This window comes from Herpailurus yagouaroundi, unplaced genomic scaffold (assembly GCF_014898765.1).
Source record: "Herpailurus yagouaroundi ecotype Mexico unplaced genomic scaffold, PumYag 100, whole genome shotgun sequence".
Lineage (NCBI taxonomy): Eukaryota > Metazoa > Chordata > Mammalia > Carnivora > Felidae > Herpailurus > Herpailurus yagouaroundi.
In genome coordinates, this window is record NW_024412391.1 from 23,933,878 (window position 1) to 23,961,124 (window position 27,247).

Consider the following 27,247-nt stretch of genomic DNA (forward strand, 5'->3'; position numbering starts at 1 on the left):
AAACGAATAAACTTTCTGTTTGGCTTACTACTTCGGGCATTTAGGGAATAAGGCCAACTTCATAACGTTATGACAATTAAGGTGAGTTCTGATCCTGAGTAATGTGCTAAGAATTCATCAAATACATGTATTTACATTTTTTAATTAAGAAAAAATTATTGTGGATCTGCTTTCATTATCTCCTGAGGTAGAGGGAAAGGAAGCAGCACTCAGGAGAACCAAAGCCATTCCTTCCTGAGGGTAATTGCAAGAGACATAAGTGGTTATAGCCTGGCCATTTCCTCTTTCATCTCCCTAGGAGGTTTTAGGTTTGCTTCTGTTTTCCTGGCCGTAGAAAAGTCAAATATTCCCTGAATTCCATCCTATAAAAGAAAAGCAGTCTTAGCCAGTGTGTTAGGCACTGTCCATTTTCAACAATTACAGGAGATGTTAACGTGTTCACCTGGCCTATCCTTTCTTCCATCTGCTCATTACTACCTTTCATTAGAATGAAAGTGGAAGGGGGAGGCCAAATGTTTCCCTCTGAGATTCTACCTTCTTTTTTTTCTTTAATTTTTCCATGGTTATTTATTTTTGAGAGAGAGAGAGAGAGCGCGCAGTGGAGGCGCAGAGAGAAAGGGAGACGCAGAACTAGAGCAAGCTCCAGGCTCTGCACTGTCAGCACAGAGCCTGACGCGGGGGTGTGAGTATGTGACCTGAGCCGACGTCGGATACTCAACCGACTGAGGCACCCAGGCCTCCCGAGATTCGACCTCCTAAAAAAAAAGAAAAGTTCCATTCTTCTGGCAGGGACAGGCATATTTACCAATTTGGATACATTCTGCCCACTTTAAAGCCGTGCCTCAAAAACTCTTTAAATAAATGTTCACACCATCTTGGGCTCCACGCTGACTGATGGGTCATTAAAAAAAAAAAAAAAAAAGAAAAAAGTCACCCAAGTCTTTCCGTCTGATACGCCTGTAATTCAAGGATCTATATCACAGAATGAAACAAGTTTGAAGGTTTTCATTTTAAACATTACTCTTTAGAGTCAAGTCCTGTTGGTTTGAAAAACTGTTGGATGTGTTCTTATTACAGTGTTTGAAGACCACTAGAATCGTTATGGTTTCAATGCTTTACAGAAGCTTATTTTCCAGAGCACAAATTTTTGGACACATTTCTTTTTGTTGCTTTCTTTAATGCAGGCAAAATCTTTTGAAATCAATCTTTAGAGAATTTTTGGATTGCACAATTCAAATTTGTGGCTATCTTACCATTCCAGTGGGTGTAGCTGTGCGTTTTTATTCAGGAGCCGAAATTGTTCAAATACATTTAAAAGAGACCAGTACCGAGTCAGGACTGAACCAGGTTTTCCTATAGGATTTGCCATATCATAAAATTCACGCATCAAAGACTGAATCCCAGGAGCAGTAGATGGGAAGAGCTGAAAAGAAACAGTCAAAATGAGAATATCTGAATAAGTTATGGAAAATAATTTAAAAGGTGTTATTACTAGAAAAGTCTTTGTATTTTATTCAGCTGTTTTTAAAAATCAGATATTTATTTAAAATCCATTGGTCAGTATCATAATATAATTTTCGGTGCAGTTGTCAAGGTAAATGTCACTTTTTATAAGGAACAAATTTTGTTGATCATATTTCTAAATAGGATGAGTTTTCTTTCTCTTTTCATTGAATGGAAATGGACGTCTCCTTCCTAAAGATATCTGAGAACAGGTGAATGACAGACTGAGTCAGGCAGTAGGAAGAATGAGGAGAAATTGCTTTGGATTACAAGTGAACTTTGTCAGGGTGAGAGATATTAATCCTACAAAAAAAAATCTAGTCATCCTCTTTTGACACAGAGAGTCAGGAAATTAGGATTTGCTCTTTCTCTTGCGAAATAATTCTGTAGTCTGTGTCGAGTGATGTTCACTACATTCACAATATCTTAAATTATGAATTCCTGAAGAATGAGACCTCTTTCTTTATATTTGTAGAGTTTTGATCCAACTGTCACAAGTGTAATATGGGTATGTTTAAATTAATTAAAATAATCTACCAATTAAATTATCTTTGGGGCAAAAGCTTACTTTGAATCCTCTAAAATATGAGTCTATTTTGATGAGCAATGATTGTTGTATGTAAGTGATGAATCATTAAATTCTACTCCTGAAACTAATATTACACTGTATGTTAACTAAATTAGAATTTAAAGAAAAATTTGGAAAAAATAAAATAAAATGAGTCTAAATTATAAAAACAAGTGCCAAACATTCACTAATTAACTTAGTAAATTAGTTATAACTCAGATAAGTATAATGTGAATACATGGTTTTTTAAGTAAAAAATAAATGTTGATCCATACAGATTAATAACAAACTATCAGTGGACTTTTAAAAATGCTGTTTTAAAAAGATGTTTTGTATAAACAAACCTTAGGTAGAAAAATATAAATCCATTGTAGTCTACCTAGACAAGTGACAGAACTAGAGAAAAAGCAAGTACTGAATGTATATGTACTAAATTATCTTGATATTGACCAATACATTAACAGAACCCAAAGAAATACACAGAAAAGACAATAAAATGTCATTGATTTTTTTAGGCTGAAACCAGTAATGGTTATCATAACTATTTACATTTTCTTTCTTTGAGGTTTGCTATAGAGTTTGCTCTATATTTAGGTTTGCTACCTAAATTAAGATTTAGGTAGTTTTCTAAGATGTGTTCATATTCAGTAATATTTGATTTTACACAAACAAAAAGGGCACAATGAGCAGAAAGAAATTTTTGTCAAACATAAATGTCCCAAAGCTAAAAGCAAAACTTCTCGAGAAAAACGTGGACATTTTTCCTTAAGAACTGCCATACACTGGCAGCCCTACTGATCTCATATCCTTTAGCTTGAATAAGCCATGTATTATTTGCAAAGTCCTAAAGAAAATGGATTCTGCTCATTTTAATATTTAGATCTCTGAAAAGAAGAAAGAAGCTTACAAAGGTTTCTAGTTCTTAACGAAATATCTTCATCAAGTGAAAATCAAATAGCTTATGGCTGATCTACTATAATCTCAGTGATCATGAGGAATCAAATGTCACTTTTGTTTTACCAGTTGGAATGGCCCCAAACTCCCAAGTTCCTTTATGAAAGTCATAATTGAGTGCATCTCCTCTAAAGACAGGCATTGATTTGGTTCCTTTTGATAGTTTTCGCCCTATAATGGGGGAGGGGAACAAATCTTAAGCAATTGTTACCAAGTCAAACCATGTTTAGCCCAATTGCTTCCCACTTTATACACCAAAGTTCGAACTCTACAAACAGCTGAGCTAATTAATGCTAAATAATACATAGTAGCTTCAGCTTGTCACAACAGTGTCTGACTCTAAGAAAATTTCATATTTGACAAAGAGATGCTGAATGAAATTGCTCAATAGTGCTTTGGTAGTAATCCTGGGGAGATGAGCCCTATAGGGTAGACGGTGTGTGACAATTTGGGAACGCAGGAAGAGTCTTCTTCAGCCCTCAAAGTACCAGAGATCAGAGCAGCAAATGAACATGTGAATCTCTTCCAAATTACAGTTTTGGAGTTTGTGGATTCTGATAAACGGTCCCCCTGCCCCATTTTCCCTTCACATCTATTTTTTTTCCTGATGCATCCCAGAGAGGAGAAGTTGCAAATATTTTCCATTCCTTCTGGGTGAAGTGGTTCTAATGGTTTTAATGACAATCTACTCACTAGTGAAGGAAAATAGGGAACTAGAAGGAGAATTAATAACATCTCAGGGAAACAGCAGTCTATAAAGTTATGTTCTATCTCTCACAAACAACTCTCCACAGAGCAAGAACGTTGTTTGTGAGAACTTCCATGTTCTACTCTTCCGAGTTCTCTGAACACGGGTTTTAAAACAGAAAGACGTATAGAGAATAATGCTGTACTTAGTAATCTGTACAGATTTTTTGATCCATCAAGAAAAGTTATATCAACATGTCATTAAAAAATTAACCAATGCGGGGCGCCTGGGTGGCTCAGTCGGTTGAGCGTCCGACTTCAGCTCAGGTCACGATCTCGCGGTCTGCGAGTTTGAGCCCCGCGTCGGGCTCTGGGCTGATGGCTCAGAGCCTGGAGCCTGCTTCCAATTCTGTGTCTCCCTCTCTCTCTCTGCCCCTCCCCCGTTCATGCCGTGTCTCTCTCTGTCTCAAAAATAAATACAACGTTAAAATTTTTTTTTTAGGGGCGCCTGGTTGGCGCAGTCGGTTGAGCATCCGACTTCAGCCAGGTCACGATCTCGCGGTCCGTGAGTTCGAGCCCCGCGTCAGCCTCTGGGCTGATGGCTCGGAGCCTGGAGCCTGTTTCCGATTCTGTGTCTCCCTCTCTCTCTGCCCCTCCCCCGTTCATGCTCTGTCTCTCTCTGTCGCAAAAATAAATAAACGTTGAAAAAAAAATTTAAAAAAAAATTTTTTTTTAAATAAAAAAAAAATTAACCAATGCTACTACGAAGCACTACATCCTAATCATCAGAAATCTAAGCAAAGATGTTAACCAGATGTGAATTCTTTAAAAATTAGTATTGTAACTCCAGTGCCTTGGTGTCAATCTAGAGCACTTACTGCTATTCTAGACTGGCTCCAAAAAGTTCTCTTATTCTCTCTATTCCTCTTAAAGAATTCTAAATAACATAGAATATGTATTATTCATAATATCCACAAACATTCCTTAGGAATTAGGAATTGCCTTATTTTAACCCATAACTGCATCAGAATCAGTCACTCATATTTAGTTGACGTAAAATAATATTAGTGTTTAGGCCAGAAAAATATAAGAGATGTAATATAATGGATACCAATTAGTTTCAAATGAATTATCAATTTGCTTAACTGCACAATAAAGAAAATGGCACCTTCCAAAGAATGACTTGAAAGAAATATTTGTCACTACAAGAATATGCACTTACCTTAAAAACACCTGATATATAAAGTCCCTGAAATATCTCAGAAAACATGGCAAGTGAAGATTCATTAGAGAAGAGAAAATTGAAAGTATCTTGTAAAAGGAATTCTTCTGTGTTTTGGTCCTCAAAATCCATATTATCACTATCTTGAAAATTTAAATGCTCATGCACCTGTGAAAGAGTAAAAGCACGGCAAATATTTTTCATTGACTTTTATATTAATGCAGTGGAATCACTTGTAAGACATGATTCATTCCTGTTGGATTGTAGATCAGAACTGACATCTAGTGGCCTTTTTGGAGGTCAACAGTTTTATAAAATATAAGAAATGTTCTTTTGAAGATACAATTTTTGTAAGAAAATTAATGGATTATAAAGTCACTTAAGTTTATCTTGAAACTCTTTACTGTTAGAATTCGTGTCCATGAAAGATAATAAGTAACAATTCTGAACAATAAATTTTAAAGAACACACTAAGATGGGTGCAAGATAATGAATAATTTAAAATGTAGATTCATGAAGTTTCAAAATTTTATGAATGAGTCTTTGAGCTATTAAACTAAATGTCAGAGCCACATATAATATAATCTCTCCCCTTGTACAATAGTTTGAAACGCAGTCAATGCAATATGAAGTTGAAATCTGATTGCTCATAATTTTATTTTGCTCCTCTTCCCTTCTTCCTACTCCATACCCCAAAATAAAGCTTTCTGTAGACTTATTCAATGTTTTTAAATCTTCTTGCCACAAAGGGATATTTTAGATGAGAAATATGTAGGAGATGATCTGAATGAGTTCATTTAATTTGAAAGGAGGCAAAAGAATCAGGGTATATAAAAAAACACTCTTCGATTTACAAATATTTTATACTAGGAAAAAAACCATGTATCTGAAAAATTCCCATGGCTCTTTAATTAAAATATAGGCCAATTTAAAACTAAATACCTAGGAGCACCTGGGTGGCTCAGTCCGTTGAGCATCTGACTTCCACTCAGGTTATGATCTCAGGGTTCATGACTTGGAGCCCTTCACTGGGCTCTGTATTGACAGCACAGAGTCTTCTCTGTCTCCTTCTTTCTCTGCCCCCTCCCACTCACTCACTCTCCTTCTCAAAAATAAACATTAAAAAAATAAAACTAAATATCTATATGTAAAGAATAAGATATATATATATATCATATATATATATATATATATATATATATATATATATATATATATGATATATATAAACCTAAGGTAATAAGCTGGGTAACTGCTATTTTCTATTACCCAAATGTCTACCACTTTATTTCATAAACAGTGACTGAACCATAGAAAAATCTGTGCCTGTTCCACAGTGAGGCATAGTAGGGACTGGACCTCAAATCATAGATTCTCCATACATTAGTTAATTTTCTGAACTACAGTAAAATATAAGCCTGTAGTGACTTTAATACAAGTTGCTATTTATTGGTTGGTTACTATGAATGCAAACAACACGTGCACACACATACACACACACACACGCACATAGATCATTCAGCATAAGGCGGGAAGCTCACAGAAAGCCTTTGGCATACGCACCTGGAGCACAACAGGGTACCTGAAATTGTAGTAACCAATATCAAAAGTTAAAAGTTGAAAACATAATCTGCATCTGAAATAAAAACACAAGGTAATATAAAAATATATTCTATTTGCTACATTTACTCTATCATTTGATGCATTATTAACAGTTACTACAGTTAAATTTCAAGGTATGTATTAATTAAAGAGAGCAGTGGCTTGGATAATATGGAATTACATGCAGCCTATTTTTAAATTGGAATTTGTTTTGTTCCTTATAGAAAATACAAATATAACGCATTAAACAATGAGTTTAATAATGCATTAAACATATGAGTTTACTTCATGAAAATGCAAATATGGAGAAGGAAACTCTCCTACATGCTGGGCATTCTTATTCACATAGGAAGCATGATAAAGCTTAATTGAGCCACCTCCTTTTTGTTGACATTGTAAATTTAACTTTTTTTTTTCTAGAAAAAGGGCATTAAATTACATTGAAGTAGGCTGTAACATGAAAATAGTAGCTATTGACTATTGCTAATAAGGGCCATAAGTAAAATTACACCTAGTCATTGCAAAGTGCATGTGATAGAAATACCTAAGCTTAAAAAGGAGATACAATTAAAATCCACTTAAATAATGTGTGCTTTATTTCTTGTCACTATTATCTAGACACTAACAAGTCTGTAACATGCTTTGAAGTGTAGGATCTACAAATATGGAAAGATGCTTGCAAGTCCATATTTATATACTGACATAACATTTTCCAAATAGCACCTACTTGTAATAATTAAGGTATATTTTCACTAATAATTTTTAGATTGGGGTTTTTTAATTTTTTTTAATGTTAAATTTTGTTTTTACCTATTGAAGGCCTTTGGTCCCAGAGTAGATGTTTCACTGAATACTTCAGCTGCTAGGAGGAGTTTGCTAATTGCTTCCTTCATATTATCAAAAGCCTGAAGAGGTGAACTGGCTGTCAGGAATGTCTCAAAAAATGTTTGCAACTGTGAACAAAGTAAAGGGTTAACTATTGAGTCAATAATCTCAGTTTGTCTATCATTTCCAAGGTGACCAGTTTGAAAGATTCTGTTAGGTTATATCTTCCTGTCATGTTCAAAAAAACTCCTTAAATAGGAAAGTTTGGTAACCTATATATAATATATATGTATAGGGTGTGTATATACATACGCATATATCTTACATATAATATACTGAAAGTGTATATAATATACTAAAAGTATGTTATAAATGAATATTATGTATATAATATTCAATGTCTATTATGTGCATAATATGCAATATGTATAGATTATACACATTAAAAAAAATTTTTTAAGGGGAGCCTGGCTGGCTCAGTCGGTTGAGCGTCTGACTTAGGCTCAGGTCATGATCTCGCAGTCTATGAGTTCGGGCCCCGCATCGGGCTCTGTGCTGACAGCTCAGAGCCTGGAGCCTGCTTCGGATTCTGTGTCTCCCTCTCTCTCTGCCCCTCCCCCGCTCATGCTCTGTCTCTCTCTCTCTCTCTCTCTCTCTCTCAAAAAATTTAATTATTAAGCCTTTCAACTGAATATAGGGTGCACTACATCTTATAATTTAAATTACTTTAGCATTTTTGCTTCCCTTTCCCTCATTTCACAGCATCTAATCATGGAAAGTGAAAAGGAATTATTAACAAGAACTTGTGATCAGAACTTACAGGTTTAATTTGTGACTCTACAAACTAGATGACCTTGGACCGACAACTCACTTTGGATTTCTGTGTTCTCTTTAAAATGGGTGAATACTACCAACAAGAGAGCTGTCAATACAAATCAGAAGAACGTGTACTTGAAAGCCACTGTAAGGTATGAAATCCAAATCCAAGCTTTTTAGTATTGTCACTTTTCTGTATATATTGGAACAAAAATAACTGCATGAAAGTTGCTTTTTCACAGCATCTTGCTATGGGAGACCTAGCCAACTAATGAAGAATCTAAGAGAGTCTCAGTCTCCTCTTAACGTTTTCGTTTAAGGAACGTTTCATGTGGATAGAAAACATAGGGAAGTATTACAAAAAGGAGAATAAAGCTCAGGCTTATGTTTTCTTAGAAATACCATCGTTCATGTTGTAAACAGCCATTTTTATTTGCTTAAGTATTAAAACAATCACAACAACAAAACTACCTCTTGAAGATGCTTAACATCAAATTTCAAGTCAAAATTTTTAAAAAGCATAAAACAAACTTCATATTGGGTTGTACACTTTCTTTGGATAAACATAATCTCTCAAAGATGAAGAACAAAAAATATTTTTTGAAAAAACATGCAGCAGGTAGCCTCTTCATGTTTTTGGAAGAACAGACTAGATCGCTCTGAGCTGCGTAAGACTACAAAGTGAAAAACTTTTGTTGCTATGATAATGAAGGACAGATAAGCAACCTGAGGGAAATGGTAAATGTATCTTTAAAAATACACAAGTAAAATCCCCGAAGTGAAACAAATCCTGACTTCATAAACTTTTACCAGCTGAAACACAGAAACCTAATGAGATGTGCATTTTCAGACTCTATGGACACAACATTAGCATTTGGCAATTGGGATGTTTTGCCATTTCACTAAGGAAAATAAATGTAATAATTGTATGATCAAAAGAAAACAAATTAATACGAACACTAAAAATGTTAACACCCTTGAGTCAAAACAGAGTAATATTGTTTTTCCAAATAAAAAGAACTCCTATTTCACTCAGTTCAGCATGATTATGTAGAGAGGGTTACTGATTGTATTATTGCATTTTTTATTTTAATGTTTCCCGAATATCACAAAGGTCAAGGTTAATAATTTAAGAAAGTTGGAAATGTTTGTGTAGCATATAAGATGTATAAGTTTGATATCACATTATATCTTCCATGGCAAAAAAACATTAGAAATTAATGTCTTAGGGTTGTATTTATTCTCCCACTGTGGAAATGATTATTTCTTAATTTCTGTCTGTAACAGTGAGCATTGAATATGGGCTGCCAGTATATGGATTCAGTTCCATTCAATTCACATTTTTTAGTGAGAATTTTACTATGTGGAAAGTACTATACTGTTAGGAGTCATGGCACATAGCACAGTGGTCACACTATAGATACTAGAGGCAAAAAGTCCTGGGTTTAACTTTGGCTCTATGCCTGTTACTATTAAATTGTGAGAACTGGGATTAATGACAGTATCTATTTTGCAGAGGTATCGCCCAGATTAAATGACAGAATTTACATAAGGTACACCACCTCCCAGCACATCAATACTCAGCACATGTTTGCTCCTTGTATCAATTAAAATGAGAGAAGTCCGCAGCCATTTAAAGGAGTGGCTGTTGAAGCCAGATTCTCATAATGCGATGCATTTGTGGAAATTCAAAACTGCCTCTGAGAATTTGAACACATGTGACACCAATCAAAATAGAACATTTCAAAAATATATGATAAACTTTTAATAGAAATGTTTTAAAAGGGAGAATAGGGGCGCCTGGGTGGCGCAGTCGGTTAAGCGTCCGACTTCAGCCAGGTCACGATCTCGCGGTCCGTGAGTTCGAGCCCCGCGTCAGGCTCTGGGCTGATGGCTCGGAGCCTGGAGCCTGTTTCCGATTCTGTGTCTCCCTCTCTCTCTGCCCCTCCCCCGTTCATGCTCTGTCTCTCTCTGTCCCAAAAAATAAATAAACGTTGAAAAAATAAATAAATTAAAAAAAAAATAAAAGGGAGAATAAAGAGGTATGATGGTTGAATGGCCCCCTCCAGTGGGATGCCTCCCAACAAAAGTGAGAGAGCAGAACTGAAGGATCCAAATAATTGGCTGTCCCCCCAATTCCCCAAGACCTCAGTCTGCTCAGAGAAGGACCAACATCAGCCACCAACAATGAAAACAGGGGGCCAGAACATAGCGGCCTTCGTGAAGTATGAGGACAGGAGAGAGAAGCGGGGCTCGGAAAGCATGTTTCGAAATGGAGCAACTTGTTTTATTTTTGTGTTAGCTCGGTTCCAAATTGTTGTCTCTGTATGCATTTCCTTCTGTCTCGCTGCACGAATTTTAAATGATCTAAGCCCTTCAGTTCAAAGGAAATTCTAGATGAGTGACCTGTTTATTTAGTACAGTGGCAAACTACATATGCCAGAAATGAAAATAGAATTGTGCAAGTGTTTAATAGGTATCTAAAAAAAAATCAACTTTCAGTGAGTGACCCTGAGAGGGCACAATACTTGTATCAGTTCTTGTAACTAACTAATCCACGCAGGCTAAGTGGAGGACTTCTTTGTGTATCTGGTCCTACTGTAATTTGTTATACTTACTGTATTTCCTTGGTCAAATTACTTGAATTCTGTGCATCTCAGTGTGTTCAGATATAGAAAGAGAATTGTGCTCAATGGTCTCATTAGACAATGGCAAATCTGAAATTATTTGATATTAATACCACTTACAGCCACCAGAGCTTGAAAAACCCACTTCACCCAGGAGCTTTCTTAACTCAAGAACAAATACCCGAAGAAGCACTTTCACTTTTGTTGCTAGTTTAAAATAATGAAGCCATAAACTCAAATATCAACTTATCCCTCTCTACATCAAGATTTTTAATGGATGTTTTTGAGTTACATAAATATGAGAATAAGATCCCAAAGAAATCACTGCCTTGGCAGTAAGGTAAAAATAATTAAAAGAGCGTCTTAAAACTTTTAACATGACATGAAACTATTTTATAAATTCTACATTTTCCTCCTTCATTGTAAAACTGAAATACAAATTTTGTGCAAAATAAAGTTTATAGAAAATGACCTAGTAGGATCGTGGTTGCGGGGCACCTGGGTGGCTCTGTCAGTTAAGCATCCCACTCTTGCTTTCAGCTCAGGTCATGATCTCTGGTTTGTGGGTTTGAGGCCACGTCGGGCTCCACACATGGAGCCTGCTTGGAGTTCTCTCTCTCCCTCTCTCTCTACCCCTCCCCTGTGCTCTCTCTCTTTCCTTCTCTCTCTCAACATAAATAAATAAGCTTTGAAAAAGATCATTTTTTTAATATATGAAATTTATTGTCAAGTTGGTTTCCATACAACACCCAGTGCTCATCCCAAAAGGTGCCCTCCTCAATACCCATCACCCACCCTCCCCTCCCTCCCACCCCCCATCAACCCTCAGTTTGTTCTCAGTTTTTAACAGTCTCTTATGTTTTGGCTCTCTCCCACTCTAACCTCTTTTTTTTTTTTTCCTTCCCTTCCCCCATGGGTTTCTGTTAAGTTTCTTAGGATCCACATAAGAGTGAAACCATATGGTATCTGTCTTTCTCTGTATGGCTTATTTCACTTAGCATCACACTCTCCAGTTCCATCCACGTTGCTACAAAAGGCCATATTTCATTTTTTCTCATTGCCATGTAGTATTCCATTGTGTATATAAACCACAATTTCTTTATCCATTCATCAGTGGATGGACATTTAGGTTCTTTCCATAATTTGGCTATTGTTGAGAGTGCTGCTATAAACATTGGGGTACAAGTGCCCCTATGCATCAGTACTCCTGTATCCCTTGGATAAATTCCTAGCAGTGCTATTGCTGGGTGATAGGGTAGGTCTATTTTTAATTTTCTGAGGAACCTCCACACTGCTTTCCAGAGCGGCTGCACCAATTTGCATTCCCACCAACAGTGCAAGAGGGTTCCCGTTTCTCCACATCCTCTCCAGCATCTAGAGTCTCCTGATTTGTTCATTTTGGCCACTCTGACTGGCGTGAGGTGATATCTGAGGGTGGTTTTGATTTGTATTTCCCTGATAAGGAGCGACGTTGAGCATCTTTTCATGTGCCTGTTGGCCATCCGGATGTCTTCTTTAGAGAAGTGTCTTTTCATGTTTTCTCCCCATTTCTTCACTGGGTTATTTGTTTTTCGGGTGTGGAGTTTGGTGAGCTCTTTATAGATTTTGGATACTAGCCCTTTGTCCGATATGTCATTTGCAAATATAGAAAAAGATCATTTAAATATACACAGATGGATCAAAATTATTTATTAAAAATGGAAGGACAAGAGGAACTGAAAATCAACTTGAAAATATTTGTAGGAAAACTTCCATCATATCTTTGATATCTTGAAATACTTCTAAGGAGTCCTATTCACTTCATTCCCTTTCCCCATGTCTGACAACCCTTCTCATGCAAATTCTGGGCTTCACTTGATTAATTAATTCCCTTTATCTTCCCGCAAGACCTTGGGCAAATTGTTCTCAATGGCAATACATTGAGAGCAAACTTGCTGACTTTCTTGTCTGTTCTTACCACTAGACTGTGAAATCTTTTAGGGAAGAAGCTGAACCATTTTATCTTTGGGTGGCTAGTACCTAATGCAGAGTAGATATTGAGTGAATAAAGCTAAGTATAGCATTACAGAAACCACAGAGACTTTGATAAGGGAAATAATTTACTGGAGTTTCTGGATAAAGTAATTTTTCTCCTTAGGACCTGTTTATCTCTTATTTCCATCTCATGAGAGAGGGAGGATATGCATTTTTCTGGTGGCTTGTAATAAAACCTTTGAAAAATTGAAGCTTACAGCAGTTCAAGAGGATTTTTGAGATAAGAAAATTTAATCTAAGAGTTAAAACAAAAGATGAAAGATTAACCAATATTAGAGTTTTGTTTTTTTTTTAAGACATGTTCTCGACTAGCTGGGAAACTATAGCAGAATACAGTTATTTTAGTATCTTGAACTTTGAGTCGTGTTTAATAGCATTGTACTTTACTAAAGTTTCCTAGAATTTCTCTCAATATTATTGCATAAAAGAGAAATTTTCATTGTTTCAGTATGAAGAAGAATATTTCTACTTCAAATCATTTTGCACCAAAAAGCATATGAAAAGATGTTCAAAGTCACTAATCTTTGGGGAAGTACAAACCAAAACCACAACAAAATATTACTTCATATCCATTAGGATGGCTACTACCAAAAAACAAAACAAAACAACAAAACAAAACAAAATAAAACAACATAAAATAATAACTGTGGGGAAGAATGTGAAGAAGCCAGAACCCTTGGACACTGTTGGTGGGAATGTTAAATGATGCAGTATGGAGGTTCCTCATAAAATAAAAAAGTAAAAGTACCATATGATCCAGTGATTCAACTTCCAGGAATATAGTCTAAAGAATTGAAAACAGAGTCTCGAAGAGAGATTTGGACACCCATTTTCATTGCAGCATTATTCACAATAGCCAAAACGTGGAAGCAGCTCTAGTTTCCACCAATGGATGAATGGATAAACAAAATACATAGTGGAATATTATTCGGCCTTAAAGAGGAAGAACATTCTGACACGTACTATGGCTTGAAGAACCTTGAGGATATGCTAAGTGAAATAATCTAGTCCCAAAAGACACTGTCTGATCCCCCTTACATGAGGTATCTAGAGTAATCAAATTCATAGAAACAGAAAAGTTGCCAGCGCCTGGGGGGAGGGGCAAATTCAGGGTTGTTTAACGGGTATATAATTTCAGTTTTGCAAAAGGTTCTAGAGATTGGTTGCACAACAATGTAAATGTGTTTAATACTACCGAACTGTACACTTAAAAATGGTTAAGATGGTAAATTTTGTTATGTATATATTACCACAATTAACATTTTTTAAGTAATTTTGTAGTTTTTACAGCCTCACTCCCTCTAACAACTATGTTTAAGTACTTGCTTAAACAACTTAAACAACTATGTTTAAGGACTTACTAGTTTTGTGCCACCAAAGTCCAAGAGACCACTTCTTCAGTGGTTAAAAAATTTGCAAAAGAAACAAAACAAAAATAACCCTTCCCTTGTTCCATTTCTCAGCTCCTGCAAAGAGTGGAAATAGTGTCCAGCTCTACTCCACCTCTTGCTAGTCACTGCTTTATCCATGAACACTCTTTCATTCTTGAGCTTTTTTGTTCATTTGTTTAGGATAGGAAATAATCACACAGCAAGCTTGAATGTTGACAGGAATGATCCGGAAGAGAGGGCAAATTAATATGGAACACAAAGTGAGTCTAGAGGATGATCGTTACAGGTTATATAATCAATGCTTAAAAGGAAATAGCACAGAAGAGCTCAGACCCCGTTCCATCCAAGGGTAGAACTAAGTGCACCCTTAGTTCTAAATATATGAAATCCAAGATTCTATGTTCTTTGTCCCAATTAAAAGGGGAATAAGTATAGATTCAAATCCACCTATTTGTAATGTCCTTGGAATTTCAGTCTATTGTTTTTGACTGATACTATTATTCTTTCTGTCTTTTACCGACTGGACTAAGATCTCCCTGCCTGACACTAACCTAACCAGCCTGTCTCCCAGGCACTTGCAAAATATTCACAATGTATCCAGAGAAATACAAATACCTCAGCATTTTATCCCAATGTAATATATTTTATAAATAAAAGGGTTTTTTGATAACCCTATAATTCTCAATAAGAAAAATGTATTTATAAATTTAAGTTTCTAAAATTACAGTTACCATATAGCTCTAAATTTAAAAATGTTTTTTCTTCCCCAGAGTTATGATTACAGTTATTGCTTGTACACAATTGGTCAGGACAATAGAAATATGTTATAAATCTTATTAATGAATCTCTGAAATAAAAAAATAAAATTGTCACGAAAATGCATCTCTTAGATGGATATAATTTCATGAATTTTTTTTTATTCAATGAAAACACATATCCATTAAGAGAATATTACTTATGACTAGAGTGATAAGGGTTTGGCATCAGTATTAATATTACTTTTAATGTAAGCATGGAGAAAGCTTGTCCACAGAAATATATATGTATGAAATATATGGATGGAAGGGCGTGTGTGTGTGTGTGTGTGTGTGTGTGTGGAGAGAGAGAGAGAGAGAGAGAGAGAGAGAGAGAGAAATGGGAAATGGAAGAGTTTAGTTACAGCAACATGACTTAATTCCTTGAACTCCTTCCAAAGTACATGGGAAAAAACGCCACGTAGTGATTTATCATGAAATATTTAATTTTGTTAAAAACTGAAAACAATCTGAGTTGTGCAGGATTTGTTACACAGTGTTATGTAGTGTTTGTTATGTAATTACTATTGGCATCCTTCACTTTCTCAAGTTTTGTTTCAGGGGAGTTGCTTTGTTTTGCAGAATTTTTTCGCCATGAACCAATCATCACCATAATATTAAGGAGAGGTGAAAGTTCGGTCTTTTTTTTTTTTTGAGGAGCAGAAGAGTATCTGTGAAAGAGACAGGGAAAGAAGATTCTCTTGAAACCATCCATGTGCCTGCAAAGCCCCTGGAGAGGCTTTATGGATCCCCAGAAACACAGGACACCCTGCTTGAGAATCACAGCTCTGGAAGTGTCTGGCCCTCAGGAGCACATCCACCACTCATCAGGGGGCTGCTGCAGTGCCAGAGAAGTGCCAGTGAGCAGTCTGGACCCAAGGAAAAACTCTCCTTCGTGTTTTAAAGGGATATGATTTAGAGGGAAAATCAGATATTTGCAACAGAATAAAAAGAAGAAAAAACGATTTGAGAAAGGGAGAAAAAAGAGACTAAATTATGAACCCAAGTACTGGTGCAATTTTTCATTTAGTGCACGTGTGATATTTCAATATAATTCTATGTTGCATTTAATAATCGTTCACCTTAGCCAAGCTGACACCACGTGCCAGACACTGTGCATTTCTCATGCACTTTTTTGTTAATATTCATAACAATGCGATGAGGTTGACACTCATTTCCCCCATTTTACAGATGAAGAAACTGAGGGACGCGAACACAAGTAATTTGCCTAAGGTTACATAGCCAAGAAGTCACCCATAAGGGTGTTAAAACTAGTCTGCTTCATTGCAAAGACACAGCATTACCTCTGTCACTGTGGTTTTGATTATACTAGATTTAGAAATGTGGATGGACCCTGAAATACAGAAGAATGAATCATCTGTGTTTTTACTTTCATGGAAAATGTGTTTGAAACTGTCAGAATTCTCAAGCACATGACCTTACATCCACACATCTAAAATACCAATTCAATAACTCGAGCATTTATGTAGCCTAATCACCTTTTGGAAAAATTAACAATATTTCTTTGTAACTTAAATTGCTTGGATCGAGAGCAAATTTTGTGTTAAGTTAAATGATTTAAGAACATAAATATTCTCATTATTTGTTTTAGCTCATTGAAAATTGGCTTGCTTTAGGGTTTACCATGGAAAAACTGAATTAATTAGCTGAATCTAAATTAGGATAGTTTTACTCATTCTCTGGAATTAGATCAAAACTCCAATATTTAAATAAGTTTCATGCTTCCCGTGACATGAATAATTTTATTCATTTGTACTTCTTAACAGCCCTAAGCTTTAAAGCATACATTAAATTTGGAAACTCAGAAGATTCAATGTGATTTAATCAGTTTCATAGTTGGAAATTTTAAATTCTCCCACATGTATATCAGAGAATTGATCAGAAGCAAGGTGCAGAAATACAAAAGGCTGTGAATAGCATAAAATTTAATTATTTGCTTTGAATGGTAGAACCCTGATTGCATTATATTCAACCTTCTCAGAGAACTGGCAGGTTATTTTTATTGCCCCTTCTGGAATCTCTCAGTGGGATATAAAGGAGCAGAGAGATTGAACAGTAAAGAGCAAAAGTTAAAGTTGTAAAAATTTTATCATTGGATTTTGTATGTATATGTCTACTAATTTTCTTTATGTGAATGCCATTGTTCAGGTAGGTCACAACTCTTTCCATTAAAATTAAAACACAGGCCTTCTTTCAACCTTCAGTAAAATAAGGTCTGACAGTTGTTTGGAAAACCCTCCATCTTTTATTAATTGTCTTGAGTAGAAAATGACATTGAAATCAGGTAACAGGAAATATTTGTAACAGGCAGTACAAAAATTTGCAAACAAGGATGCATTTGGTCATTTGGTAGAAAGATACCCATCTCATATCTATAAATACTCTCAGAAGAGTAAGAAAGTAAAAGGCAAAATATTTTTCATTTATGTTCTGGATATTTTATGCAGCGTATCTGTTTTAGTTCTTATCAAGTTTCATGGTCAATCACAAAAAAAAGGAAATGTATTTATTATAAAAATAATGACTTCTGGTTGTACAATAAAGAAAATGATAGACCAATTTGCCCTAACGTATGAGAGCTGGAGTGTTAAAGTCTGTTGAATCCATAGATTTACTACAATCCTCCACTATTTTCTTACACTTCTCTTATATCAGGTACCTTACACATCTCTCTTACCAGTGTTCAAACAAAACTCCTTCTTTTACATGGGATATTTTAAATGAACATTTAAATATTATGCACAATTTAAAAGTTCATGATTTAGTACTCTAATTAAATACACTGCTATCTAGCCCAAATCAATGTCTTCTCACTGGGGTCCAACTACTGACTTTTGATTTCTCTGCCCCCAACCTCTTTCTCTTTCATTGCTGCCGGAGTCATTTTTATGAAGCACAGTTCAAACATAAAGGACAGAAGTCCCAATGTTCACAGAAGGAGGCGATATAATAAACAATAGAGGCCCTTTTATCTTTTTTGCTACAAAGGGATAGCAATTTTTATAGGAGTATTCAAAAGAAAAAGCAATGCATGAAAATTTTAAACATCTTATTTTAATTTAAAAAACATATATGTTATTCCTTTGTCAACTTTGTAACACACAGCCAAAGTATTTTATTTGCATGAAGGTGAACTAGTTGGAGTTGTTACTCATCTACTTTATGGAAACCTCACCCATAATGCATTGGTTATAGCCACAATTATGCAAGAACATAAAGACACTTGCAAAGAAATCTCAGGGAAGACAGAATACTAGGTTTCACAATTCTCCCTGACCCCACGAAAGCTGTTACACCACATAGAATTCACCTGCAATGTTTCCAAGAAATTTTCCCAGATAGATTCCTTTATAAACATTCCTTTGCTTTTAGAGAACTAAGTCTATCCCTTTTTGCACCGATAGTTCATCAGTGCATGATGAGGTAAGCATACAAATGCTTGCCTCAGACACTGAGTTCTTGGGCTCAGCAGTCAATATGCTTTATGGAGGGCATACAGAGCATTGCTTAAAACTACAAGTAGTTAAGTGGGAATTAAGAGAGATTTTATTCACTGAAGATCTGAGTCCTAATCCTAATCACGTTTGTTAGTTCTGTCATCTCTTTAAATCATAAATCTTGATTTCCTTATCTATAGAATGGATATAAACATATCACCCTATCCCTAAGGATTCTTAAAAATATCAAATGAGATCATATATGAGAATACATTCAGAAATGATCCCACTGTCATTTTATATTTTACAGTGCATGAAATCCCAGCTCTTCCAGATCTGACTCTAACATACCTTTGCTGGTTTCCCCTACTCCACAAACCCGATGTCTTCTTCCCTTTCTTTCTCTCCAACCCTCCCACTGTAGGCTACTCTAGGATTTTTCCCACCCTGAAATATATACACATTCTAGCCAAGTAAATAAGGCAGCTCATACTTCTGAGACTATAACCTATGTTCTTATGCTTCATGATGTCTGTCCAAAGAAAATGCAAATATCCCTTCTCCATTTCTAAAGACACACTACTCATTTTTCCAAGCTCAGCTAAAATGCCACCTATTTTATGAAACCTACCTCACTTTCCTACAGCTGAGTAATATTCTCCTACTCTTGACTGTCCCAGCAACTCAGCCATTTATTGCACTCCGCTCCGTATTAAAGTTATTTATAAATGTCTTTCTCCCTCCCTCTCCCCAACTGGAGGGTTCCCTGAAAGCAACAACCAACATTTCTCTTTTGAGTCCTTCTCCACATTGCCCAGCACACAGGTATCCTTTAAACAACTGTGGAATATAAGTGAGCTGAATTGAGTATGAACAATTATTAAATACTCAACACTGCTTCTCCTTTGAGTTGTTTTTGACTCCATGATTAAACATGAAAATATAACATATACAATGAGATACAAATTAAACACATTGATTCCCCACCAATTTTTTTTATGGGGAGAGATATTGTTTTTCCATGTTACTCGATGAGGAACATACAACTATTAGAAGCTTTGTTCTCATCAAGGAGTAGAGAAGTCATCGGATTAAATACTCTTCCCTTTCTCTCTTTTGCTGTTTTCTGTCCCTAATTTTTTTTAAAAAGTTTATTTACTTATTTTGGGGGGGGAAGGTGGAGTGAGCAGGGGAGGGGCAGAGAGAGAGAGAGAGAGAGAGAGAGAGAGAATCCCAAGCAGGCTCTGCACTGACAGTACAGAGCCCGACGCAGGACTCAAACTCATAAACCGCAAGGGCTAAAATCAACAGTCAGACACTTAACCAACTGAGCCACCCAGGTGCCCCTCTCCTGCCCCTAATTTAAAAACTTCCTTGTTCTCTAGTCTAAATAAATCCCATCCCATGAAACCTGCTGACAATCTGCTCCAATGTGACAATCCTTCTTTACAGTGGTGTGGCAATTTGGAAAAACTGGCCACAAATTCTTCCAACCTCTGTATTCAACCCCTCCACCACACCTCCTCCCATTCAGAGGTGGAATCTCTTTCCTCATTTCTTGAGTCTTGGTTTAGCCCTGTGAAGCTCTTTTGTCAATGAAACATCAGTAAATGCAATGCAAACTGTTTTAATTTCCTGAGGCTACTGTAATAAACTACTTCAAACCTGGTGATTTAAAACAGTAGAAATTTATTATCTCATGGCTATGGAGGCCAAAAGTCTAAAATCAAGGTGTTAGCAGAGCCACATTCCTTCTTAGGGATCTGGAGGACAATGCATCCCTTGTTCCTTCCACCTTCTGGTGGCTGTAGGCTTTCCTTGGCCTGATGGTGTATAACTATAATCTTTGCTCCATTTTCACATGACTCTCTCCTCTTCTGCCTGTACCAAATATCCTTTTGCCTTTCTCATATAAGGACACGTGTCATTGGATTTAAGGCCCACTTGGATAATCCAGGATGATCTCATCCTGAAATCCTTAATTATATCTGCCAAGAACCTTTTTTCCAAATCAGGTCACATTCACGGGTTCTTGGGGTTAGGACATAGATATATCTTTCGGGGAGCAACTCTTCAGCCCACTACACAAACAAAAGCTTGAAGAGAACTTGGCCTTCGGGGATTGCTCACTGGCTATTCTTGGGGACCCTGACACTCCCACCATATGAAAGAACACTGGGTAGCCTGGTGATGAGAAACACATGGCCACGTCATCTCCATGATCCTAGCTAATGCCAGGCCAACAGCCAGGCATGTGAGTGAGACCAAGCTAGACCATCCAGCCTCAACCGAGCCACAAAAATTGGCAGGGCTTGCCCAGCTAACCAAACAGGATAAGGAGAATAATAAATAAATATTTTTCATTTGAAGTCACTAAGTTTGGGAGTGGTTTATGGTGCAAAAGCTAACTACTTAAATTTGCTTTTTTGCTTGTTTATTTGTTCACACTGTGTCTTACTTTCCTCTCATTTTGGCATGGATTCTGCATCCCTCCTAAATCTCCCACATGAGAAATAAGGGGATCTAAGAACTTCATGTTGCTTTATTTTCAGTGCTTAGAGTGTAGTGTAATGCCTGCTGCTTCTGGTTTGGCTTCTCCACTTCAAATGCCTCCAACTTCACTCTGACTTCCATCCCCAACACTGAATAAATTTCACCCTTTTGGCGGACAGATTCCTAAGCCTTCTCTTCTCACCTTCTTGCCTGAATATACCAGAGTTGACAACCCTGTGAACCTCAAGGGCATCATTTGAGGATTCTACTTATGATTTGAGGCCCCATCTATTTGAAAATAACCCTTGAACCTATGGTGTCGAGAGCAGGCACTTCTGCCCAGGCTGTTTTTACAATGATGGGAATCTGGACACGGGGGACGTGCCTTGTCACATTAGGAAGTGCAAGCAACAAGTGATAGGATACCTCTGTTGGAAATAGCAGGAGGGAGAAGGGAATGGCGAGAAAAAAACAAGAGGAGGAAGTGAATGAGTAAAGAAACACCAAATTCCCAAGGCGAGAATTTTTCTGTGTAGGGCCCTCAGGCAGGGTATGGAGCCAAGGAGACCTAAGAACCAGGCAGATGGGTGGAACCCCCACATGGGTAAGCAGCTGTGAGATCAGGATCCCATCTCCCTCTCCACTTCCTCACACTTCCTCACTCCTCCATCCTTTCCATCTGATCTAGCTCAGGAAATGACACCACCATTCAAATATTGCTTACAGCGTGATCTTTGAGCCATCTCTATCCTCTTTCTCAACTCATCACCAACGTTTGTTTCTACCTCGAACAGGTAGAGACTTCTCTCCTTCTGTAGACCACAATCTCACCAACTAGTCCAAGTCACCAAACTTTTTACTCTGACACCCAAATAGGCTTGCAATTGATTTCTCCACCTGTGCTCATAATCCTCTTCAATGTGATCCCCACACAGCAGCAGAGCGGGCTTGAAAAGGTAAATGAGAGTATGACATTCCCCTGCTCACCATTTTTCAGTGGCATCCCTTTGCCCCTAGGAAAAAAGTTCAAATTCTTTACTTTGCCTATAAGTCTTGCATGATTTGGCTCTTACCTTTCTCTCCTACCTCCTCACTACCACTCTTCTTTTGTTCAACATAACACACTTTCAGTGCCTGTGATGTTCTGTGCCTGTGCCAAGATCTTCCTATCTCAAGACATTGGAATTCTCCACTTGCCAGCAACGTTTCATCACCAGTTCTTCAAATGCCACTTAGTCTTTTTAAAAAAATTTTTTAACACTTATTTATTTTTGAGAGACAGAGAGAAACAAGGACAAGCAGGAGAGGGGCAGAGAGAGAAGGAGACACAGAATCCAAAGCAGGCTTTAGGCTCTGAGCTGTCAGCAAAGAGCACAATGCAGGGCTCAAACCTACGAACCATGAGATCATGACCTGAGCCAAAGTCGGACGCTTCACTGACTTAGTCTTATCAATGAATTACAGCCCACATGTCACCTAGTCAGGGAAATCTTTCTACCATTCTTAAAGTGGGTAAACCAGTTACTATGTACGCATCACTCTTACTCATTTCATTCTTAGCTACATTAAAAATCCGTAATTATATTTGTTCATATGTGTATAACTAGTTCTTTATCTGTATTTCATCTACCATTCCATACAAGGATAAACTCCATGAAACCAGGAACTTTGTCTTGTTTATTACTATATCAATGGAGCTTAATTAACACAATGTCTAGCATATGAGAAGTCCCCGGTATATATTAGTAGAAGACACGAAAACCTCATTTAACTCATTGAAAGATGTTCCTATTTTATAGATAGAGAAAGTGGTTTGGAAAGACTGAAAGACTTGTCTGATGTCATACAGTTGGTACAAGAACGCTGTTAGTGAACATTCATTCCCAGGTCCCTAGAGGTCATCATGCCTTGGGATTTTCTTTTTAGTCCTATAGATCCAGCACTATAGATCCAGTGTTAGTGATTTATGACTTTTTCCTTTAGAGTAAAAGTGAAACCAGATATTTGCTTATCACTCAGATTGAAAAGATGTCATTATTGTCCTATTCATATTTTGCAATCACATCTCTTTTCATTTTGACAGTCACTCACAGAAAGCATGGAAATGTAATATATTTCCTTAGCGTGCTGTTTTTCTTGTGTGACTTTGGAATTTAGAGTAATAATTTCACTCTTTGTCACTTGAGTACATGTTCTTTATGTGGATGATTTGGGTAATCAAGCACATGGGAAAATTCTCATACCTTTCAAATACGTTCAGGCATAAAATTTCTCGTAGAAATCATTTTGGTACAGTGTTTTTTAAAACAGGTAGTGAAAGCTGTGGTACTTGGAACTATTGGATTCTGGAAGACTAGGCTCCAGGCATGGGGAAGCTGGTTTAGAGAGGAAGTCACACTGTACCTGGATACATAAACATACAGGGACACCTGTGATATCCTTTCCCATTTGCAGTCCCTTGCTCCAAATTTTAAAGACCTGCTTCATAGAGCTCCTAAGAATTGCTTTCATGAGTATGACAGGGGGACAAGAGGACAAGCTGTTATGAGACTGAGAGGATAGAGTGGTGGGTATGAGGATGCTTCCTATCAGTAAAGAGGGAAGTCAGGGAATGAGTGAATCAGGCTGATGTTCCATAGAGATAGAACTAACAAAAGCGAGGACATCTATCTGTATAATGTAGTAGATATAGAATGCAGCATGAGGTATGTGTGCAGAATTCTGATAAATAATTCATCTTTATCTGTCTTAGTAGCACTCAGAAAAATGGAAGACAAATTTTCAGTTTCATATCACAATATTAGGTCATTTACATAATTCAAAGGAATTTGCATTAACCAACGCTTTGAGGTTCAGGTTGAAATCAAATAGAAGTACACACCAAAGATAATGGTTAATGGAATGCATTTTCAGATACTAAGTCTAAAATGCTAATGCTAACTTTACGGTAATTAAAAGAACCTATGTATCACAAAATTGCCTTAAATGGAAAAACAATGTCCAATGACTGAAAAACGCTGAAAGCATTCCAAGTAATTTTGTGGGGTAGGCAATTTAAATAGCACTGAAAATGTACCATCATTCAGAATCTCTACTTAGCACTAAGCATGGATTACCAAATCATGTTTTAAAAATAAATGTGTATAATCTGATGAAAGAAAAGGGCCAAAGTGTCTAAGCGTTTTTGTCCTTTTTTCTTTCACTGTTGGACAGTTCAGGCTATTAGTGCAATATCTAAAAAGATCACTTGGGGGCAATACAGTATTCTTGTTTTTCTTCATCTCATAGCCATGCTAGTTTCCTCAGTGACAAAAGACTGCTCTTTCTTTCAAATTTGAAACCACCTTTTAATATATGGGAGGGAAAAGGCTGTATATCATTTTAAACTTACAGTGCATAAATCACATAAGACAAATGCAAGTCAGATTTTCTCCTGAAGGGAGCAAAAGTCTGTCTTCTGTTAGCAGACAAATCAGTTTTACCTAGTTGGCACATTTGGGGATATTTTATATTTACAATTTGTCACTGGCTTTGAGATAGATCTCAAAGAATAAAGGAAATTGTTAATAGAAACATTTAAAATGGCAGACATGTAATAAGCTTCGAAACGTACTGGTGGAAAATTATTTTGTTTCAATAACCAAAGTAAAAATATAAATATCATCTGTGTTCTCCATTGGGTACATATTTTATAATAAACTTAAGCATGAAAGTCATTAATTGTTTGAGATACTTATTGCTATTGCCTTCTCTGGTATTGCGTCACATTCACAAAACACTTAACAAAGGGGTTATTTTTATATCTGATTATTTTTTCAGCAATTTCATGAGTGGTGTCTCCAAGCCGTTTCTCTTCCCCTGCCTTCTAAGCACTAGGTATCATGTCAGGCACTAAAGGTTTATTTCCTTTTTAAATAAAAAATAAACATAATCTCTTCGTTCAAGGCCAATAATTTTTTGGGCCAATAAATTTTTCTTCTTTGTTTTTGTTCTCTTGATTCTTTGCTGACTTTATCTGATTTTTTTCTCCCAACATATTTTCCTGTCCTCAGAAGATATTTATCATTACCACAGTGATGGAACACTCAGGTGCGTCTTGTAAAAATATAGGAATCAAGATTTATAAAATCAATTTTAACTCTCTAGGTACCTACACAGAAATGGAAAAATTCAGGAAGATTGCAGGGAGTTTTGCCTTAACTCACGGGTCCATTAACCAAAGCTCCATCTTACCATTCTTTATTGATGGAGAGTAATAAAGGAGGGGATTACAGTTGAGCTGTCTTTGAACATCTTTCTGGCTTTGCTAGTTCATCTATTAAGGAAGTAATGAGAAACTCAAAAATTGAAATTAAGAGGGTGCTGTTCTCTATGGATGCTTAAAGTATTTGAAACATTGCTTATATGCTTTTTCCATGTTCATTTTTTGCTCTAAACATTTGTTTATTTTATAAACTTATGATTGGCGACGTGTAACAAATCAGAGCGACACTTCCCTGCTGGACGAGCTTGCACTAATTGATAAGAGTTTCTATGACGTCCATATGCCATACACTCCTAGGCTCCAGTTTGGAGAAACAGAAGCTCTTTGCAAGTCCTCCGTTGGACCCCTTCCTCATCCTCGCACAGGTATCCACTAGATGGCGCCAGAGAGAAGCAGGTTTTGAACAAAACCAGTGAAGAGAAGCATAATAGGGAAATACACATCCTAACATCCAAATGCCACTGAGAAACTCCCTTCTCTATCTTTCAACCATTCCGAAGGCATTCATTTACTTCCCCTGATTTCACACTGAAGTAATTATTATATTACATATAATATAATGTATATATAAAATATATATATTAATTATGTATATGTATAATTATAATGTAATATATAATATATAATGCATAAATACTAGTTAATTTTAATTTGCATAAATTAATTAGTTCACTGAACTAGTTCTGAAAATATATATCTGAATTAACAAAGATGTGATAGGTAAATTCATCATATTCATCTTTTGTTGCAGAACCTACTCTTAAATCTATTTTCCCCAAATGAGAGGTTTTTTGTATGTTACAATTAATGAAGTACCCCATAATAAAAATAATAATGATAGATAACCATTCATTGATAAACATTTTTTGAGTGCCTTCCATGTTTACAGGCATTTTCTGAGGCTCTCAGAATACAGAACGTTGCATGCTGTTCTGAAGCTTATGGTCATGTGTTGAAATGATAATTTTTGATCAAATAAACATGACTATGATTAATGAATAATTATCTTCCTATTTAGGATAATAATTCAGATGCAGTATTAAGAATTAATGAATGTACATAATTACCTGACAAACCTTTTATGCAACAAAGCTGGGAGTGAATGAAGGAAATGAATGAGTGAATGAAATTTTTCAAAATAAGAGACAATTTTGCCATCAACAGTACCAATGCAAAATAACAAAATTATTTTAAAATCATGTGCAGTTGCAAAACAACCATTCGTTTTCTAGAGCAATTATAGACCTGAAATAATATTAACACCAAAGTGGGTTGATTAGATATGTTTTTATTTCATAATTGTTATTTGGTTTTTATTATGTCAGCTTTAGCCACATGCTTATTTACTTTTGTGCTTGTTATCTATAATTTTTATTTGTATAAAATCATACTTTAAGATGACCACCCTGATGCAGTTTTTAAATTTAATCCAAATAAGAGTAGATGAAGTAATACATCAATTCATTTTACAAACTCCTGAGACCAGCCTTTTATTCACATTCTTTCTACAAGCTGACATAAATCTCCGAGGCCTGCAAAAGGGCCAGATGCTCAGTAAAAAAGTCTTTTACAAGGTCAGTTCCACAGTCTGCAGTTTTAGATGTAAAATGAAGATCAGAAGAAGAACACTTCCTAAGGTTGAAAAACCATACTGTAACTTTAACCTGCATCCAGAGACATTACTCATTTTTACCCCGGGGAATATATGAGCAATCTCATCCAACATTATGAAAGGCACTGCATAAATACTGATGACAAATGAGGCTAACTTCATCCCCTGCAACTGTGTGATGTCTCCAAACCTGAGTAAGAGATATATGCATTCTTTAAAAAGGGTCTTTGTAAATAACAACACCCCTGCTTTGCCAGAGTTCGCTCTCCTCTGTGTACATTTGCTGACTGCACGGATGTGAGAGGCAGGGGCAGGCACTGGAGATGGAAGAATGGTCCCCAGAAAGCCCCAGTGGTGGGAGAGCTAGTGATTTAGAGCTGCAGCCTGGGCAGGATGT

General features: G+C 36.4%; 1 protein-coding gene across 5 annotated transcripts in view; it reads right to left on the reverse strand.

The window, feature by feature from the left end:
* Positions 1-27,247, reverse strand: part of CPED1 (cadherin like and PC-esterase domain containing 1) — a 268,972-nt gene that overhangs the window by 135,087 nt on the left and 106,638 nt on the right. For 4 of the 5 annotated variants that reach the window (XM_040472138.1, XM_040472136.1, XM_040472135.1 and 1 more), the window contains 5 exons: positions 7,347-7,489; positions 6,498-6,570; positions 4,935-5,102; positions 3,092-3,196; positions 1,254-1,423 (listed from right to left, as the gene is read on the reverse strand). In XM_040472138.1, the coding sequence (XP_040328072.1) occupies positions 1,254-1,423; positions 3,092-3,196; positions 4,935-5,102; positions 6,498-6,570; positions 7,347-7,489 (659 nt within the window). The remainder of the gene's footprint in view (positions 1-1,253; positions 1,424-3,091; positions 3,197-4,934; positions 5,103-6,497; positions 6,571-7,346; positions 7,490-27,247) is intronic. The other variant, XM_040472137.1, reaches the window with a different exon arrangement.